The sequence below is a fragment of the Lagopus muta genome, chromosome 2 (assembly GCF_023343835.1).
Source record: "Lagopus muta isolate bLagMut1 chromosome 2, bLagMut1 primary, whole genome shotgun sequence".
Taxonomy (NCBI): domain Eukaryota; kingdom Metazoa; phylum Chordata; class Aves; order Galliformes; family Phasianidae; genus Lagopus; species Lagopus muta.
Genome location: NC_064434.1, coordinates 59,082,050 through 59,099,699, shown reverse-complemented (window position 1 = coordinate 59,099,699; position 17,650 = coordinate 59,082,050). Strand labels below are relative to the sequence as shown.

At 40.1% G+C, this 17,650-nt stretch overlaps 2 protein-coding genes across 2 annotated transcripts in view; both read left to right on the top strand.

Annotated features, from left to right (window-relative positions):
- The window catches only part of ARID1B (AT-rich interaction domain 1B), a 318,747-nt gene extending 308,637 nt beyond the window's left edge, over positions 1-10,110 (top strand). The window contains 4 exon segments of the mRNA XM_048935631.1: positions 120-216; positions 3,603-4,392; positions 5,270-5,400; positions 7,360-10,110. Coding sequence (XP_048791588.1) covers positions 120-216; positions 3,603-4,392; positions 5,270-5,400; positions 7,360-9,072 — 2,731 coding nt within the window. The 3' untranslated portion in view covers positions 9,073-10,110.
- The window catches only part of ZDHHC14 (zinc finger DHHC-type palmitoyltransferase 14), a 515,017-nt gene that overhangs the window by 300,719 nt on the left and 196,648 nt on the right, over positions 1-17,650 (top strand). The gene's annotated exons all lie outside the window — the stretch shown is intronic.

Here is a 17,650-nt window from a genome sequence, read left to right as displayed (position 1 = left end):
TCACCAGGATTCCAAATGACAAGTGTCTTCAAGGTGCAAGATCATGAGAGCAGTGTCCTTTCTCTGGTATCTTAAAAACTCCAGCAGCTCTAAGTGTTGATTTGAATGCTTCGTTTTAGGCATGAACCATATGGGCAGCAGTATCCAGGACAAGGACCTCCCTCAGGACAGCCACCGTATGGAGGACATCAACCTGGAATGTATCCACAGCAGCAGGTAGGAGAAGGGAAAACAGCTACATTCATAATATTTTTTTAATAAATGCCGCTCAAAAATTCTGTATACACTCAAAACTTTGTTGATGGAATGTATGTCTTTTGGCACAGAGGAGCACTGTAGTTCAGGTCAGAATCACAGCCCATAAGGATAAGCAGCACATATACAGCTATAGGAGATTATTTCTTTACACCTGGAAGGGCATAAATTTTAACAGAAGTTCTAGAAGTTTTGTGGCTTTGAATGTGTATCAAGTGAATGTCCCAAGCTAATGATCAGCAGAGTGGGAAAGTATAATTAATAGGCTAGTGGAGTGATGCTGCCTCACTTTCAGAGGCAAATTGGAAAGTACTACTTGACTGGCAGATTGACTCAAATTATGTCAAGTAGCCAAGTGAACCAACAGAAAACTAGAACAGAGTAAAACATGCAGTACTGCCAGTTACTTAGAATGCTGTGGTGGGTCACCTGAGTTACGTATCTTTAATATATAGCAGATGGCATTTTCCCTGTATCTTGTCTCTAGTAATATGTTACAAATACACAAGAAAAATGTTTTAGTGTTAATAGTTTAAACACTTGTACATTTCAATCTCTGTTTATAAAATCTTTGTAAATACAAATGATACTAATAATTAAGGTTTTTGTAAGATGTATCATTACTGCTTTGTGGGCAAAATAATATCTTGTAAGTTAATGACAAAACTCTGATGACTTCAACAAGGTTTTAGTTTCATTCTGCATGTTATGAAGTCAGTTCTAGTCACAGAATAATTACAGCTAGCTTCCAAAATAGAAAGCATTTCCTTGTGATACAGTTATCAAAATGCACTTGTTTTCAGCTACTTACAGGTAGTCCTTTTCTGTCTGGGTTAGTGTTTCACTTCTCTGAGCCAGTGGTCAGCTGCTGGAATGGACTGCCCGGGGAGCTGGTGGAATCACCACCCCTGGAGGTGTTCAAGAAATGTTTAGATGTTGTACTGAGGGGTGTGGTTTAGTGGAAAATATTGGTGACAAGGAGGATGGTTGGACTGTGGATGATCTTAGGGGCCTTTTCCAAGCTTGGTGATACTATGATTCACTAGGAAATTCAGACTTAAAAAAATAAAAAAGAAAAAAAATGGAGCTCTTAGGTTACATTGTACTAAAAATGTTTACAAAGTTTGACTTCTTGCCTCTGTAGTTCATAGGGTCTCTGAAATAGTGTAATCAAAAGACTTTTGTTGTTCTTTATTGTGAACATATATGAGCAGCCAAGGTGATTTAGTGGGGAAATTGCAAAGATGCATAATAGAAGAGTTAGTGATACTCCATGCTAAAATATGTAGGTTGTATGTGAACTAATTTGTTAAAGCAAAAATTCAACCAGAATTTGTGAAAGGATACATTGAGCCCTGTCTCTGTTGCTGTTTATATGCTTTGTATAATGGCTCTTGAATGCATAATGCATTCAAGCACGAATGCAAAAAAACATAGAAGAGTGAAGGGTGAGAATCCTGACCTTGCCCCCCCCCCCCCCCAGAGGGGGCTCCCACACCCGGAGCATTCCCCTTTTTGACCTAGCTAAAGACCAGGTTGCTCCCACAATATTCTTTCAATTTCCTAGGTTTCACACTGTAGTGGTTCAAGAAGAATGTGAAAAATAACCCTTTCAGAGTTTTATCCATAGCCTGAAGGCTAGGGAATGGCAGGGAAGAAGGTGCTTTGTGCATGAACCCCTGGGGCTAGCAAAGTACTTTGAGCCAGTTTTTCAGTTCTTGTATGAATGCTTACAGGCTGAGAGTTGTTACACGGCAGGTTACCAGTGTTAGTGTATTTTTTTCTTCTGCGAGGTCTCACAACTCCCCTTTCCCAGTGGAGAGACACACATTGTGCAGCCTTGGTCACCTGCTGAACCCTCACACAGGAGTAGGAATTGAGGTGCATCACTGTCCTCAGCACTTGGTTGCCATTAAGCATCTTGCCACTGCATAGACACAGCTCTGATCTGCCTTTAAAAAGGCACTTGCTTCATTCCCGGGTGTCTGCTTTAAGCATGTGGAATCACTGTAGCAAAAAAAAGCACCTTCTTTTTAGGTGTGGCAACTACTGAGTCAGTTCTTAATGTATAAATTGGCCCAAAGCATGAGATTTACCACAGCAAGTTGTTTATGTAAGACTGAAAATAGGTTTTTCTTAGGTAGCCAGGCAGCTCTATAGCAAGTTAAAAATACATATACTTTCAAGCAATTCAGCAGTTGCAGTTTTATGTGCACCAAATTTGGAAGATGAGTTTATGAATCCCAGAGCTGTTTTAACTGACCCATATAGAATACATACAGAATTTTATCTATATGTAGATATAGATACCATGGGAACCATAACTTTGAATTTACCACACATCATATATTCAGAAATTGCCAATTTAATTCAAACGTTTTTTGCTTGAGAGCATTTGAGGTAGTTTGAACTGTGCATCAGACTCCCTGAAGATCTAAGGACCCCTGCAAACTTTACCACTTACTTTCTCCTCAAAACACAACCCATCTTTTTTGTCTTGCTGTCTTAAATGCCGACAAGTTGTATGATTTATAAACAGCCCAACTCCCCTGACTATATAACAGCTTACCTCACACAGCATTCCCCAATTGAGAGGGTGAAAAACAAGAGGGAAATGTTGCTTCATTCATTACTGATCAGCAGTGTAAGAACCTGCATAAGTCAGAATAGAACATTTCGATGTGAGCAGTTGCTACAATAATCTCGCAATAAATTCAGTGTGTTTAGGATGATTTCGGAAGGAGGGCTGGTTGCCCAAGCAGGTGTGTTTCAGAGGATTATGTGGAGTAACAAAGGCAGGGGAATGTTTTCTCCCATTGGTAAATATATTGTGTGTCTACTATGCACTGTCATAATATCCAGCATTCAGACATGCATGCTTGCAATGTATCTTGTTATTTTAAGAGTTCACTCAGTGTTTGTCCCTTTAAGAGATAAAGTCATTGAGTAGTTTTGACTTTTTTTTAAATCTGTCTTCTTAGCAGACTGAGCATAAAAAAGGAATGAAAGTATCTTGTTGGTGAGGACTGTTGCCTTTTCATGCATGTCTTAAGTGGCCAATGGAATTTCTTCTGACAGACAGAATAGGAAAGGGAAAGGAGGGAACACAAGAGCAAGCATAAAAAAATTTAGCCCAAGGATAAGTTTCCTTTTCAAATTAAGTTATAAATGCAGCACAACAGAGGCTAAAATAGAAAGCCTCGATCACAGCAATGTGTGCCTGACTGGAATCAGCACAAGCCCTCCAGAGCTAGGAGCCTTCAGCTTTTTAAATGAGCTTGCAGCCAATCGCTATTACTGTGTATGTAGTAAAAGTGACAAATTTTATTTCTGATTTTTCTTTTCAGAACTACAAGCGACACATGGACGGCATGTATGGGCCTCCAGCCAAGCGCCATGAAGGGGATATGTATAACATGCAGTATGGCAACCAGCAACAAGAAATGTATAACCAGTACAGCAATGCTTACTCTGGGCCTGATAGGAGGCCTATGCAGGGACAGTATCCGTATCCGTATAACAGGGAGAGGATGCAGGGCCCAGGACAAATGCAGCAGCATGGAATACCTCCCCAAATGATTGGTGGCCCCATGCAGTCATCATCCTCCACTGAAGGTCCTCAGCAGAACATGTGGCCAACACGAAACGATATGCCTTACCCTTACCAGAATAGGCAAGGTCCAGGAGGCCCTGCACAGGCCCCACCGTATCCAGGGATGAATCGCACTGATGATATGATGGTACCTGACCAGAGGATAAACCACGAGAGTCAGTGGCCTTCTCATGTCAACCAACGTCAGCCTTCTTATATGTCATCCTCAGCCTCCATGCAGCCTATCACTCGGCCTCCTCAGTCATCCTACCAGACACCACCCTCTATGCCAAATCACATCTCTAGAGCTCCGAGTCCAGCATCCTTCCAGCGCTCTTTGGAAAACCGTATGTCTCCAAGCAAGTCTCCTTTCCTACCCTCCATGAAGATGCAAAAGGTTATACCCACAGTTCCAGTGTCACAGGTCACAGGACCTCCACCCCAACCACCACCGATTAGGCGAGAAATCACCTTCCCCCCAGGCTCCGTAGAAGCATCGCAACCAGTCTTAAAACCAAGACGAAAGATTACCTCAAAAGATATTGGTAAGTATAAAAACAAATGCCAAAACAAGTTGGGAGAAAGGAACTTTGGTTTCTGTTTTCTTTTACATGTTAAGACTGCTTTGACAAGTAATTAACTTTGGTAACTATTATGTGTTCACTAAAAATGTAGTAGCAAATGTATCAGTGTGGGTGGCAAATCTTATACGAGCAAGTTCAACATTATATGAAATCAGTTTTCTATATGGAGACCTGAGTTCTCAAAAAGTATAACATTACATTAAAAATAAAGTTTGTCTCGGGCTTCCAAATGCTATTTGTTGAAAGATCCATCAGAATATCTGTTAAATCACCAGTGCAACATTTAGGTGAGCAAAGATTTCCACATTCTCATTCCATGGAAGCTCACAACAGAGTTATTGGCTCTGTGTCCTTACAGCGTCTGCCTTACTCGAGTAGCCCATTTTTTCGGGCCACATTATTTGTCACTTTTGTTTCTCTCCAAATTCTTTCCTAAGTATCTTCTTATCTTGAATTCCCGTTACATTTCACACATTCAAGTTCCCATACCTCAGGTTCCCATATTCATGGCTTGTACTACATTCTACTTGTATTCATGTACTGTTTGTTATAGCCAGCTTCTCAGAAGTTTGTAAGATAATTTCTTCTGCAAGGTCAGGAAGAATGGCCCATTAAAATGCTCTCCAGAATTAGTACTAAGTAAGAGTTACAGAAAAGCATAACAGGACTAAACGGTGAAACCATGGTCTTAAGCAGTGTTTCAGTAACTATTCAGTAACTATTTCCTATATATTTTGCATCCTCAGAGTGTCGCAGTTTATTCTTTCAAAACTTACCGAGTTTTCAACGCTCAAAGGTTGCACTAATGCTGTTTTATGCTTAACCTTTCTTTCTCCAGTAACTCCTGAGGCCTGGAGAGTGATGATGTCTCTTAAATCTGGTCTTTTGGCTGAAAGTACCTGGGCGCTAGACACTATTAATATTCTTCTATATGATGATAGCACTGTCGCTACGTTCAACCTCTCTCAGGTAGGTGGGAAAGCATTACAGCTCTAAACTTTCCAAGGAAAGAAAATGCTAATAAGATAGATATGAAAATGCTGAAGTCTCTTAAAATATAGTAACATAAGTCAGAATACAGCAAAACTTCAATTTATAATGATCAATAACAGTGAGTAGCAAAATGTACTTGAGGGTGGAATTGGGGAAATAGTAAGCTTAAAAGGAGAGCATCGTTTGTGGAAAGGGATACATGGGAATGTAAGAATTTTAACACTGGCAAAAGACTAATGTGTAAATTCAGATTTGTTGTTGAATGAGGATAATCCCAGAAAATAGCAGCATGTTAGTAATTTTGTCTAAAAGAAGATTTAGAAAAAATTATTGCAGAATGATGTTAGATTTGAGACTGTCTTTCCGTTGCTATCTGTCTTATTCATTAGTCCTGTGCTAGGCTGTGAGATACTTTGTTGGGTTTTTTGTTCCTTTTTCCCACAAAGTAAGCTTGTACAAAAATACTAGGTTTATTGAACAGTTAAAAGGCTAAAATCCACTGTCTGTCCACAGGTTAGTTACATACGATTTAACAGTGTATGCTTTTGCCTCTCTTCCTCCCAGCATTTTTCAACTCTGCTCTACCTATCAGCCTGTTAGGTGGTTGTTATAGATGGTGTGTTGGTAATGCACATAATCTAAAATTTGTGCAGTTTCTTTGCTCCACTCATTCCCTGGCTACTAACAGTATAACTCATCTGTTTTAAAATATAATGACCTTTTTTAAAAAAAATACAGACACAGATGATGCATTTCATCCCACCTAACTTTAGAACTAGGGATATCTGTAGCATAATTCATCTCATCCTACAATAGAGATCTAAAGTAGGTCAGATGAATCATAGCCCAGAAATGGCCTCTAAAAGATCGTTGATTATAAAAAGAATCTAGACAATTAGGTTTGTAACTGTTGCAGGTGTTTGGAGTTAAGGGAGATGAGTCTCCTCTGAATTCTGTTAGAGTCTGCACTAATACACCTTGTGCAAATTGCACAGAATATCAGATTATTTTAGATTTTGGAGGTTGCTTTTGCCTTGAACTTGATTTCCAGTGTCAGTCAGGACTCCATATGATGATTGATAATTCCTGCAGTTTATAAGCGCCTGTTTGTTCTCATTTCTTTGGGATTTTTGGCAATGGTAAGAATACAGAATGGGCGAAAGGATACGTTTTGCTAAACACCTATTAACCCAAAATTAAAACAACTATTAAAAGGCAGGCAATTGGGCTGAATGTATCATAGCAGTAAAGAATTTTTAATAATAAAGCCACTGAGAGTAAATTAGTACCGAGTCAAATACTGCCTTTCCATGAGAAAGTGATAACAAGTTAATTAAGAGGATTAAAGCTAAATGAAAACTGTTTCTGAAGGATAACTTGCACCACCAGGCTCCAGTGACAATTGTTAAATATTGCCAGGCAAAAAGAGAGCCATGCCAATAGAGATGGGTTATTAATCTGGAGTATCAGTGCCTTGAACCCGAACTGCAGATTCTAACGGAACAGTTGATTTTAGAGACTGAGAGACAAAGGAAGAGTTGAAGAATTCTCAACTTCCGGAATGTAATAAATACACAATTCAGAAAAGCAAAGAGGGTTAGAAACTCTGAAGAGACAATAAATTATATTAGGCATTTCCCAGGATGGAGCAACTAGGCTAAGTGGTAGCTAAGGTGCTAGTGCATATGAATAAAAGTACTGTGCTTTTCATACCTGTTACAACTTAAACAAATGGAATCATGATGTTCTGGTGTTACATACTGGTTGGACAGAAACTAGAAAAATTTCATTTGATTAACTTCTGTCATACAGGACCTAGCCACAAGTCCACAGCAAAAGGAAGGAAGTTGTACATTTCCATATGAAATTCTACGCAGTCAAAAATATTTGGTTTTTTATGTTGTTGTTTGTTTGTTTGTTTTTTTCTCCCCTTAGTTGTCTGGATTTCTTGAGCTTTTAGTAGAATATTTTAGAAAATGCCTGATTGACATTTTTGGAATCCTTATGGAATATGAAGTGGGAGATCCAGGTCACAAAGCACTTGATCACAAATCAGCCAAGAAAGATGATAGCCAGTCCTTGGCAGAGGCTACTGGAAAAGAGGAGAACGACGAATGTATTGACTGTTTTGATGAAGAGGAGGAGGAGGGGGATGATGAAAACGTAGAAGGAGAAGAAAAGAGCATTGTTTTTTCCACTCCTGGTGCCATTGCTGATCCAAGCGAAAGGCCAAAACAAGCCAGTAAATTTGACAAGCTGCCAATAAAGATTGTAAAGAAAAATAATCTATTTGTTGTTGATCGATCTGACAAACTTGGACGTGTGCAGGAATTTGATAGTGGACTTCTCCACTGGCAGCTTGGTGGTGGTGACACAACTGAGCATATCCAGACTCACTTTGAAAGCAAGATGGAGATTCCTCCACGCAGGAAAGCCCCTCCTCCCTCAAACTCTCCAAGCAAAAAGAAAGACCTCGAGGGGAAAGGTGAATTTGAGGAACAACAAGAAAAAAGTATAACGGCAACCATTGATGATGTCCTCTCAGCTCGGCCAGGAGCATTGCCAGAAGACTCAAACTCTGGTTCCCAAACAGAGAGCAGTAAATTTCCCTTTGGGATCCATCAAGCCAAAAGCCACCGGAATATTAAACTGCTAGAGGATGAGCCAAGGAGCAGGGATGAGACTCCTCTATGCACCATAACTCACTGGCAAGACTCCTTGGCCAAACGTTGCATCTGTGTGTCAAACATCGTCCGTAGCTTGTCTTTTGTGCCTGGCAACGACACCGAAATGTCCAAACATCCAGGCTTGGTGCTGATCCTGGGAAAGCTGATCCTTCTTCACCATGAGCATCCAGAAAGAAAGCGAGCGCCGCAGACTTATGAGAAGGAGGAAGAGGAGGACAAAGGGGTGGCCTGCAGCAAGGATGAGTGGTGGTGGGACTGCCTCGAGGTCTTGAGGGATAATACATTGGTCACATTAGCCAACATTTCTGGGCAGCTAGACTTGTCTGCTTACACAGAAAGCATCTGTTTGCCAATTTTGGATGGCTTGCTGCACTGGATGGTGTGCCCATCTGCAGAGGCACAGGATCCTTTTCCAACCGTGGGGCCCAACTCAGTTCTTTCGCCTCAGAGACTTGTGCTGGAGACCCTGTGTAAGCTCAGTATCCAGGACAATAATGTGGACCTTATCTTGGCCACCCCCCCATTCAGTCGTCAGGAGAAACTCTACGCTACTTTAGTTAGGTACGTTGGAGACCGCAAAAACCCGGTCTGCCGAGAAATGTCCATGGCGCTCTTATCGAACCTTGCCCAGGGGGACACATTAGCAGCAAGGGCAATAGCTGTGCAGAAGGGAAGCATCGGAAACTTGATAAGCTTCCTGGAGGATGGGGTCACTATGGCCCAGTACCAGCAGAGCCAGCATAACCTCATGCACATGCAGCCTCCGCCTCTGGAGCCACCTAGCGTAGACATGATGTGCAGGGCAGCCAAGGCCTTGCTGGCCATGGCTAGAGTGGACGAGAACCGCTCAGAGTTCCTTTTGCACGAGGGTCGTTTGCTGGATATCTCAATATCTGCTGTCCTGAACTCTCTGGTTGCATCTGTCATCTGTGATGTACTTTTTCAGATTGGGCAGTTATGACATAAGTGAGAAGCCAAGCATGTGTGAGTGGAGATTAGAGGGTCACATATAACTGGCTGTTTTCTGTTCTTGTTTATCCAACGTAGGAAGAAGGTTAAAAAAAAAAAAAAAAAGAATCTTTGCTCCTCTGCCCCATTCACTATTTACCAATTGGGATTTAAAGAAATTATTAATTTGAACAGTTACGAAATTAATATTTGCTGTCTATGTGTATAAGTACATCTTTTTATTTTATTTTTTTTTTAACCAAAGTTGCTGTCTAGTACATTCAAAGGTCACACTTTTTTTTTTTTTTTTTTTTTTCCATAGATTATCCTTTTCAATGTTCTTTTCCATGTTTGTATTGCATATTTTTTGGGAAGCGAACTAGTGACTTTTTTAAAAAAAATGTTACAGCAAACCATTGTATGATGGAAAGAATCTCACCACTTTGAAACAAAAAGGTGAAAAGTAACCAACGTACCAAGTTCCTGTGTGTTTTATTTTTTCAAATAAGGAAAAAAATTAAAAAAACTTGTGTACCATCACCCAAAGCTCTGTGCAATAGAAGATTCTAGTGATGTAGGTGTAGGGGATCAAGGAGGGTGTCAGTCAGTAGTCAGAATACAAAACGATACTGGTTTCTCCTCTGGAGAAATGGTAACATTAGGCTAGGAGCAAAACAAAACAAAAAGTTCAAGTTGAAAGATTTTGAAACAAAACCTAATGATAAACATCAATTGCTTCCTCACCAGAACTGTCTTGTCTACATCTGGTTTTTTTTTTTTGACCTTCCGCAATGACAGTTCTTCACAATTCCTTTAATCATTTTTTTAAATATTTTTTTATTGCCTAAGGGCCGTGATGTATATAGAAGTTGTACATTAAACATACCCTCTTTTTTTTTTTTTTTTTTTTTTTTTTTTTTTAAGTACGAAGTTTTTTGTTTCTTTTTCATGATGTGGTATCTACAAAGTGATAGTAGAATTATTTTTCTTTCATTTGGGCCATATCTCCAAAAAATAATTAAAAAAAAAAAAAAGAAAAAAAGAAAAACCCAACACAGAAAATCAACAACTGAGGGTAATGTACAAGTTTCTGTATGTATAAAGTCATGCTCTATTTCGGGAGAGCAGCCGATCACAATTTGCTTTATAAATCAAGGTGTGGAAATGGTTACGTATGGATTGATTTAAGAAAATGGTTACCAGTCTACAGACAAAAAAATATATACAGGAAAAAAAGGAAGAAACACAACTTCAAAGATTTTTCAGTGACAAGAATCTGCATTTGTATTTCAAGATAATGTAGTTAAAAAAGAAAAAACTTGATGTAAATTCCTCCTTTTCCTCTGGCTTAATGAATTTCATTTATTCAGTATAAAATCTTTATATGTTCCACATGTTAAGAATAAATGTACATTAAATCTTGTTAAGCACTGTGATGGGTGTTCTTGAATAATGTTCTAGTTGCAATGTGGGATATCAGAAAGCAAACTAATTACAAGAAAGAGCAGTAATGATTATTCTCTTTCCCCTACTTTATTATTATGACCTTCAAAAATATTACTCTATTGTTCAAGTATTGCAGCAACTTGTTCTCCTTTTAGAAGAACCTTCTCACAGCACAGAGAAGCGTTTTTAATTATTATTTATAAAACCACAGAGCCTCAGAGGGGAAGACATGGCTGGCAAACGATAGTTCTGACTATGCAGATATCCAGTCTCATTGCTGTGTCTGGGGGGGGCTAAAGATGGATGTTAGAAAAAGTGACAGAAGATTTTGTTAAAGCAATAACCAACTTGAAGAAACTGATCTGTATTCACTACCTGTAATTCTCTCTGTTGGTTAAAGGTGCAAATACCCCCGTGATGTGGGTATTTAGAATAAACACCCACCCGCTTCTCCATACTGTATGTGTCATTGCATACTTACATGGCCTCTCATCCTGGGATTCCCCCATTAAAGTGGATCAGGCTTTAACAGAGCACATCCATCGCTGTAATTGGTGGGAGATGGCCGTTGCAGTTTCAGGAACTATGTGGTTTCAGATACATCCACTCTCACCTGGTGATACCTTGTTGCTGAATGCTGTTCAAGCACTAATTTTTGCTGTTTCATCTTGGATCATTAACTTTGTTATTGTGATCATAGAAAGCTAACAATAATCAGCTTCCCTGGAATTGCCATATAATTACACTGTTAGTGGACATCCTCCTCCCCTCTCCAATTGAGTGCAGAGGTGCTTGAAAATTACAACCCCATTGGCACACTGCCCATCCTGTTCATATGATTGCTATAACATTCATATATGTGTGAGAGTTTCCAAGACAGCTGAAGCACATACAGTTATCAGGCAAGTTAGAAACGTGACTCCCTGGTGTCACAAGGAGTAATTTCGCTTTCTAGCATTCCTTACTCAGTAATCTCTCTCCTCCCACACTGCTGCTGCAGCAGTCTTTCTTCCCTTGCATAACAATGTACCCAGAAATACATGGCAAATTATAACTCACTTGTAAGTCTTCATCACAGAAGGAGTCATATTTCAGGGATGATTTTTACTGCTGAATATGGGGCAGTGTAGAAGTAGTATCCCGTACTAAGCTTATTTCTTACTAACATTTTACTACTTGATAGTACCCCATGGATACAGGCAAGCTGTTGGATAAACCCTCTGCAGGGCGGTACTGCCCTCTCTTAAGGACATCTCGCACCTCGTCTTCTTCATTCAGACCCAGAGTCCTCCAGGGGAAGCTACACCTGTGGCAAAGCACTCAGTTGTCACAGCCAGAGCTTCAGTGGTATTCAGAGCTGCTCTGAGCCCAGTTTAACAGTGTGGTGGGAAAGAAAAAAAAGACACCAGCCAGCCGTATGAATGTCCATGTGTATGTAACCTCGCTGCTGCTTTTCCAGGTGGACCAAGTAATAGAACTAGCTGGGGAACTGGAAAAGCAGAGAGGAAAGGTTACTGACACAGATACTACCTGAACATGATTTATAATAGTAACAGTAATTATCAAAATCACTGGTTAATAATATTACAACACATTTGTTGGAAGAAAAGTGAAGCATGAGAACTCCAGTTCACTCTGTTGTCTGTGTATGGTTTCACCTCTCCCACTAATGTTTTCTCAAGCCTTTGGAGAAGACCTGCTCATGGAACTTGTGAACTTACTGTGTTCTGGCTGAAACCTGAGCAAGTTGAGCTGCTGTCGGTACTGTTCCTGCAAGAGGGATTTAGTGTTTCCAGTTTTCAAAAATCTGTATTGTGCTGGTGCAATCATGTGCAGTGTATAGCGAAACTCAGAAGTTTAAGAACTAATGAGAGGGTGCAATATTTGAAATTCTGAACCCACAAGTTACAGAGGGGAAAGCAGCCTGTTAGTATTTTAGGCAATAATCAAGCCCCCAGATATTTAATTGTATCAATCAGCTACATGTTGTTGGACAGGACCAAGCAACAGATTGCTTACAGATTAAAATAGCAGCAATGAGATAAATGGAATCCCTGTATCTTCCTGACCTTTAGTGTCACATTGGGAACTAAGAGACGACTGTCCCTTTTGGCAGGAAAACAGATTTTCATTTAGCAGGGGTCAGGTCGATGGATAGACTTGTTGATCTGGAAGGTCTTTTCCCAACCTAAATGATTTCTATGATTCTGTAATTCCCTACAATATCCTTAAAAAATAAGTAAAAAATAAAAACCTGCTCAGAATCGCCACGTTTTGAACTGCCCAAAAGGAAGGATGCAGAAGAAAAATCAATCCACATTTAAAAGCCATTATTGTAACCGTTTGTGCTTTACTCAGCTATTTCATTGTGCTGTTCATTGTTAATTGGTACCAAGGAAGAAATTGCTCACTGTCTCCTCCTTCTTCCATGTGAAAGAGAAGGAGCTGTAGATATCCATAGTGCCAATGTCTGAGGCAACTTGGAAATGAACAGGAACTCGGCGCTGAAGTGAGGTGGCACACAGGGCCTGTTCAGCCTTACAAGAAGCTGTACTGTGTGCTGGTTTATTACTTTGCAAATAGTAGTATGGGTGTATTCAAAGAACCAATGCACACCTACTGCCCAAATTCTGTAATAGCACGATTATAATCACAGAGTTCAGTTCTCTGTATTTTAAACAGGAGATCAATCTCAAATTTTGAAACAAGAATTCTCCAGAGAGGGATGATGACTGCTATTTTTATCACCACTAATGTGGTGTTACCACGCTGGGGAAACATGGGGAAACCACACACAGCAGCACACAGCAGTCCCTGCTCCAAACAGTTTGTGTTCCAAGTCATGAATAAGTAACTGCAAGTGGACACACGGGGGAAAATGGAAAGAAAAAACAAAACAAAACAAAACAGTAAACTTAAAATATGAGAACCACATATAGAGTGAAATTATGAAGATCTAGAATTAAAGTCCCATACCACTCTCGAGATTTGTTTTCCCAGGATAACTTGTAACATTTCTGAGGGCTCCCCAACTTGCTTTTTCTCATCTTGAAATCTAACACTTCCTGTGCCCAATTCCTTTCCTCCTATCCATTGCAAGGATATTTTTAAGGACAGTTTAATCTGAAGGGAGAGAGGAACACGAAGCCATTTGGAAAAAGGCAGAGTATGAAAACAAAGCTGAAAGAAAAGCATTCCTGTGTCCCAGCTGCATTGCTTAGCTTTCACATTTGGGTCATTCCAAAGAAACAAATGAACCAAGCTAGAGGAATTTGGCATTTCACTGGTGGTTGGTACAAAGAAAAACAAAGTTAAAAGAGATTTTAAAAGGTAGAAGGAGTAGGGAAAGGGAAAGAGAAGGAAAATAGAAGCTTCCACGGGCTGGTAAATTTAACTTTTCTTTAATTACATCACATCTAACTTTAAATTACATTTAATTTTCAAATCCCCAGTACAGCATGAATGGGGAAGGATTAATATTGACTTTGTTGTTGAGTTCACATTCATGTATTTATTCGTGCACCATCAGAAAAGTGCTTTCAAAGTTTGTCCTTCCTTTCTGTAACTGTAGCTGCAGACATTTTGGACTGCATGTGAGATTTAGCTAGCTCCATGTCTGAGTGGCTTGGTTTCTGCTTCCAGCTATTTATTGTAACAGACATCTGGAATGTATTTCATTTCAGCACTGTTGTACAGCATAAAAACTGTGTTTTTTTACTTAACGTTGTTTTTTTAGCTGACCTAAACTAATGAGATGAAGGGGGAAGATCTTCACCAAATGCCTTCAGCGGAGCTACAACATCTTGCCCTGACTTTGTTAATTTGCTCAGTCTATCATTACTTCTAGTATATATTGCATCTCCATTAATTAAGGATAGTTATTTACATTGAAAGGTGATGGGGTGGAATTGCCTTGCTGGCAGAGTGAATCCCAAATGGCTCAGGCATCTCCGTATTGTTTATCCATGTCTGCAGAGAGACTCCTGAAGGACAAACATTCTGACTTCTGCTCCCCTGCATAGTATTTTAAGAAGGCTAGTCTATATATAATCATGCCAGGACAAAGAGAAATTATCTAACACAGAAAACTGTTGACATGTTAGAAAATGCTTACTCTGTGATGCAGTTCTTCTCCACTTGTAGCAAATTGCTTCTCAGTTTTATGTATACGTTTGCAACTGAGAAGAACGAAGAAAAATAACTGAATCTAGTACATTTTGTGTTCGTTCTCGCATAAAACTATGAAGTCAACTACTATATCTCTCCTTGTCTAAGAGAATTTGCAAAGAAATAGTGTTCCATTGGTTTATCACCGCTACTAAAGCTTACAGTGAATTCTTCACCAAAGGTTCTTTTAGGTTTTTGGTTTTTATATAAAACGCGAAGCTCTGTAAGGAAGAAACAGTGAGCAAGAAATATCAAGACTTATGTACAGCGTGGCTTCTTTAGCAGAACTGGCTTTGTACGTTGTGTACACTGCTAAGGAAGACTGAGTTGTGTTAACAGCCTATTTGTTATTGATATCTTGTAGCCATCCACAAAAGTCTACATATTTCCATCTGAGTGCTTTGTATAGTCATGCATTTTTCACTGGCACACCTAACTGAGCACTGCAGGAAAAGTGCTTCCTTTTCATTCCTTTTCTTGCCTAACATTTACTCCCTAAGCCATTCATGTAGCTTCCTTCCCTTCCCCTATGCATTAGTGTCAAATGCTGCTCTTTTAAGTAACTGAATTGCCCGGAGTTTGTCTGTTATTGATACCTTTTGTTCATTGTGCTGAATTTTATAACCAATTCCTGAGACAGCAACATCTCCTGAGGGTTCTCATCCTGCAGGAAAAAGTGACTACAGTCATTCCCCAACCCTAGCAGTGTGGAGGTGGTTGAGATCTGTCAAGGAGATAAAGAAGAAACGGCTTTGTCATACACTCCTACATGCTTCAAAACACAGGCCTGTTACTTATTTGCGGTGAGCAGGAATAACCAACCTTTCCAGTGAGAAGTTATACTCCCCTCAGCTTTTCTGTTATACAGGGTCTTCTGAGTAAATAGTTGTCTTTGAATTTCAATAAAACTGCCAGTTTAGAAGCACTTAAATGCTTGACTGTCGTACACCATGAAAATAACATTATGGCTCCTGTGTCAACTCTGCCATTGTTCTGTGCCCCATATGGCTCATCCATATCTATCAGCCCAGCACATTCCTGCCTTTCTCCATATGTATCCCTTTCCTGGACAAGGCAGCCCACACAGCAAGGCACTAACTGGTGGGCCATCAGTGGAGAGATATTTTTTGTGTAGGGCACGAAGAGGAAAATATACCCACATGTAACACATACACAAAGATCAATTCCATTAAATACCTTCTTCTATACTGAAAACCATAAAGTCCAAATATGCCCTGAGCCACTGTGGTCGTCTCTACCAGTAGGTAAAAAGGCGGTCCATAGTAAAGCACAGGTGTTGCTGGTGGCATCGTTTTGACACAAAGGAGGCCACAGCTAGAGGCACTGCCTGAATAGCTGGAATCAGGTTTAGTGTTCCTAGCCACATGACATGCCACTCATCCCCCGTAGAAGCCTGGGGACATGTGCTGACCTACACCAGCAGAGCTTGCCCTACATGTGGAGGGGGAAAGCTCATCTGCTTGCTTATACTGGGCCCCCACCCACATGATTTGCTTCACTCCACAGGAGAGGCTCGTGATGCCTTGCAGTAACTGCAAACAGAGCACGGGTGCTCACACTGAAGATGTTCTCCTGTGTCCTGCTTTCCTTGATCTGCAGTTAGAACCTTTCTGTGGTTCTGAGATAAATCTCCGAATGTATCACTTTCCCTACGTTTGAACCCAGAAGTTACATAGCATAATGGAATTGAGCATTAGCATTTATTCACATAAAAATAGCAGGCATTCTCTTCTATAAGTTTGTTTTCTCTTGCTGCAGTCAGAATGATCTCCTGGCTGAGACTGTACCTGAGTGAGAGAGTGGCTGTCCTCAGCCCACTCCTGCAAACACGACAGCTGCTGCTCATGGTGCTGTTTCTAAACCCAGTTAGGGCAGAATGAGTTAAGTGCTGGGTACATTTAGGTGTTGGGTTTGCTTGGTTTTGTCACCCACGACAATTTGACAGCTGCCATGATTGTACACTCTGACAGTTGCTCTCAGGGCTGGCAGCAGGGGCAGCCGTGTGGTACCAGGGCAGTGTGTGACCTGAAGGACTCTCTGGGGAGCCCCAGTGTTGTGCAGTGTGCATTTTCCCCTTAAGACTGTGTTTCAGCTGTGCTCAATAATTCATATTCATAATTCAATTACTGTAAGCTTAAATTCATTGTTTGAAGTAGTACTTGGGTTTAACACTATTTCAATACATCTTTGTTATTTGAAATCAATTCATAAAACTCTTTTACATCTACTATTTACATTAACCTTAATTCAAAGTCTTAGCTGAATCAATATTTAGTAGGTTTCAGCAATCTGTCCAAGTCTATTTACATAGGGAAAATACTGCTTGCACCACTGTGTTTGAAGCATGAGCACCAGCAGAGCCTGTGAGAGCTGCCAGGACAGGGGTGACAGGCTCTGGGAGTGACAGGCCCCAGGTCAGCACTGTGCAGCTGCTGGGCTCTGTCAGCACACACACCCGCAATGCACCTCCTAGCTGCTTACTGTACAGCTCTGATCCACCTTTTTAATCAAATTTCATCTGTTGAATAACATCTGTGATTTCCTGAAAAGTCAATACTATTTTATTTTATGCAGAACAGAAGCAAGTTAAGGGGAATGTTTGTTCGCAGCAACTCATAATGGGGAGGTGAGTATAAAAGCATATGTGTATCTTGGAATGATTGTTTTTCCTTTCACACGAGACCTCTATTTATGAACAAAGCTTTTTTCATTGGCCTTTGTTAACACTGCAATTAATGCACTATGTCAAACTTACGCACACAGAAAATCAGGTTGTTCTAATTTTGAAGAATTCCTTTATATCATAACAAAAGAAATATGAGAAGTCTTTGTCTGAAAGAACCACTTAAGAACCATCCTTAAACCATTAAAAATTGGATATCTTACCTCATGTTTCTAAGTATCTGATAATACTTAATGCTTTACAACCTTTTCAGTGGCACAATGATACATTATAG